The sequence below is a fragment of the Hippichthys cyanospilos genome, chromosome 1, assembly GCF_059441005.1.
Source record: "Hippichthys cyanospilos isolate Australia breed blue-spotted pipefish chromosome 1, RoL_Hcya_1.0, whole genome shotgun sequence".
NCBI classification, from domain to species: domain Eukaryota; kingdom Metazoa; phylum Chordata; class Actinopteri; order Syngnathiformes; family Syngnathidae; genus Hippichthys; species Hippichthys cyanospilos.
Genome location: NC_142369.1, coordinates 13,770,972 through 13,773,881, shown reverse-complemented (window position 1 = coordinate 13,773,881; position 2,910 = coordinate 13,770,972). Strand labels below are relative to the sequence as shown.

General features: G+C 41.9%; 1 protein-coding gene across 1 annotated transcript; it reads right to left on the bottom strand.

The window, feature by feature from the left end:
- Positions 1-520: 520 nt before the first annotated feature.
- On the bottom strand, positions 521-2,403 carry LOC148429339 (hydroxycarboxylic acid receptor 2-like). Its single transcript, XM_088423314.1, has one exon. It carries the CDS (start codon positions 2,216-2,218, stop codon positions 1,244-1,246), a length of 975 nt encoding a protein of 324 aa, XP_088279440.1. The 5' UTR covers positions 2,219-2,403; the 3' UTR covers positions 521-1,243.
- Positions 2,404-2,910: the final 507 nt, after the last annotated feature.

The following is a 2,910-nucleotide window of genomic DNA, read 5'->3' as shown; positions in this document are numbered from 1 at the left end:
TTGCAGAGGTGTTTGTGGGTTTTTTGTGGGTGGGGTGCTCTCCTTTTTATTTTTTTTACTGATTTATTAGTTTGGTGTTAGAGCGAGCTTTATTCTGAGAATTGAAATATATTATTTTCCCTGAAATTCGCCTTTTTTTTTTTTTTTTTTTTAGGTGTGACTCTCATTTAGAGAGGAAGTGTGCAGCTACCGTCTCTTTAGTGAATGACATATGATACAACACAGTTGGAGGGAGACTGTGGTCTTTATTGCATTTCTATGCATGTGAAGGAGTTGTGTATTTTTTTTTTTTTTGCAGAAGTGGTGAAAGTACAGGAACAAGTCAGTAGAACAGGGCCGGGTGAACTTTTTTATTTTTCACCAAAATAATTTGGTGGGAACATGTCAAAATTAATTTAACATAACTTGGTACTTACAATTGTAATTCTTTATACTTTATAATTACCAAATGCATTTACAAAATTATAGATTATGTGTGTATTCATAATGATATATATATATATATATAAAGAACATAACAAACAAGTATTAAATAAATGGTTAAAAAATATAACTAACCACTTTGTGGGAAAATTTAATTATTGCAACAAATATTACTATTCTAATTTAGATAATATATGACTACTCTATGTGTATTAAATGATAACTTTATTTTTAGATTTTTTTTCTATTTTTTTGTTACAATTTAACAAATTATTGTTTGAGGATAAATGTACAAAAAAAATGAATAGATGACTTTAGGGAAAAGCTAGAAGAATCCAACAAATTGAACAATTATAATTGTCCGTTTGCAAATGTACTATTTGTAAAATTAGAACTACCTTTATTTGTGTAGAAGTAAAAAATATCTTATTTGACATGCCATACAACAAACTACAGTAGTAAACAGCTGCCAAATTTGAATGATAAAAGAAAAAAAAAATACTACTGTACTGCATAAAAAATGAGGCTTCAAACACAAGCCACTGTCACCACCGTCAAATGCTGCGTTGTTGCCCGTTGTCACTGACCAGAACGATGGCGTCAGTGACATTGTTTTTGCCATGGTCCATTAAAAAAAAAAAAAAAAAAAAAAAAGCTTAAGGTGTTATTTCCAGAAGCGGGTCATAAATAGTTCTTTGTACGTCTTCAATGCAATGCTAAATTAATGCTATGTATCTTTCAGGCCTCCTATAAATGAAAATATGTGCAGCGAACTGGATAACAGGTCATGGCTATGCAACATTTTTTAGGAAATATTCGTCTAAATCTGGCTGCAGGAATGCGATCCGGTCTCCTTGGTCCTCTTATCTGTGCTTTCGATGGTTTCGCCCAGGGGTAAGTTCAGGGACTTCCTGCAGATTTTCTTGAAGGTTGGGCTGGAGAAGTAGTAGACAACCGGGTCCAGGGCACTGTTCAGATAGGTGAGACTGACCGTCATGTAGAAGACAACCGTGAGGTGGTCCGTGGCGTCGCAGACATCCGACTCCGGCAGAGTCTTGATGGCCTCCTGGGTTTTGATCCAGATGAGGAGCTGCGTGATGTTACTGGGCAGGAAGCAGATGGCGAAGAGCACCACCACCACGGCGATGAACCATAACGCCTTCTTAACCCTGCCATGCTGGCTTATCTGCCGACCCCGCAGTTGGGCCACGATGCGCGCCGTGCAGAAGAGAATCACCAGCAGCGGCATCCAGCAGGAGAACAAGAAATTGAACTTGTGCCACAACCGATTGCCTTTCGGCGAGGTCTCCACCAGGAAGCTCTCGCAATAGCCCGAGCGGAAGTTCTGCAGGCTGAGAGCGTTGGCCGTCATGCACACGGTGACCAACCACAGGGCGGCGGCGCCGCACATGGTCTTGGAGGGGCTCAGGGAGTTGATGCGGCTGTGGGGGTGCACCACACGGATGTAGCGGTCCACGGCGATGGCCATGAGGAAGAGCGTGCTCCCGGTGCGGTTGAGAGCCAGCATGAACTGGGATATGTTGCACAACGTCTCGCCGAAGCGCCACTTGACGCCCGAGCTGTAGTAGCTGGCGCGGAAGGGAAGGATCATGTTGAGCAGAAAGTCGGCGATGGCCAAGTTGAAGAGCAACACCGTGCTGCTCTTCCAGGGGCGCAGGTGAAAGCAGAAGATCCACAGGGCAAGCCCGTTGCTCACGGCCCCCAGGATGAACTCCACAGACAGGAGGGCGGGAAGCGTTCCGACCAGTAGCGTCGCGGTGAAGTTGCAGTGCATGTCGAGGGAGGAGATGAAAAGCGCTGAGAGGACGCAGCGTGTGCTCTTTAAAGAGAGCTTTTGCTCGTCTTTTAGTCACCTTGGTGTAAGCCTGTACAGGAAGCCCCCTGTTGCTTCTGCTTTTTGGTGTCATTTGATGACTAAGCTGTCATTGCGATGTGTGAAAACGCAACGAGAGATTGAAAGAAAAATGCAATTTAGGTCACGTATCAGCAAAAAAAACAACACGCTGGTTTTAAAAGACACGCCGGTCCAACTGGGCCCATGGTGACACTCAATGGTTGTCAAGTACCAAATTTCAGTAGTACATATTGTCATCACATAACAAAGTGAACAATGTGAGCATCTCAAATGCGGTGCACCTCTATAACAAAAACAGGTCAATGTGTCAGATTTGCTGACTGTAATTTAAAATGCAGAGGTTCATGAGTTTTCCTTGCCATGTTATAGTATGACATGATGTGTGAAAATGAGATGTGAAATTAGATGGAAAGTGTTTAGTTTGTCCACCTAGCTTCCGTTTTGTGCTGACCATTTTAGCTGTGTTCATGCAAAATGAAATGAAAGTTGGGATTTTTTCAGATTTTGTCATTCTAAATGTCAACTTTTAAGTATAGCAATAATTACAAGTTCAGTGGGTTCTTCAAGTCTTATAAACACCAATGAATCCAGTGAGTATTAAAAAAGGCCTT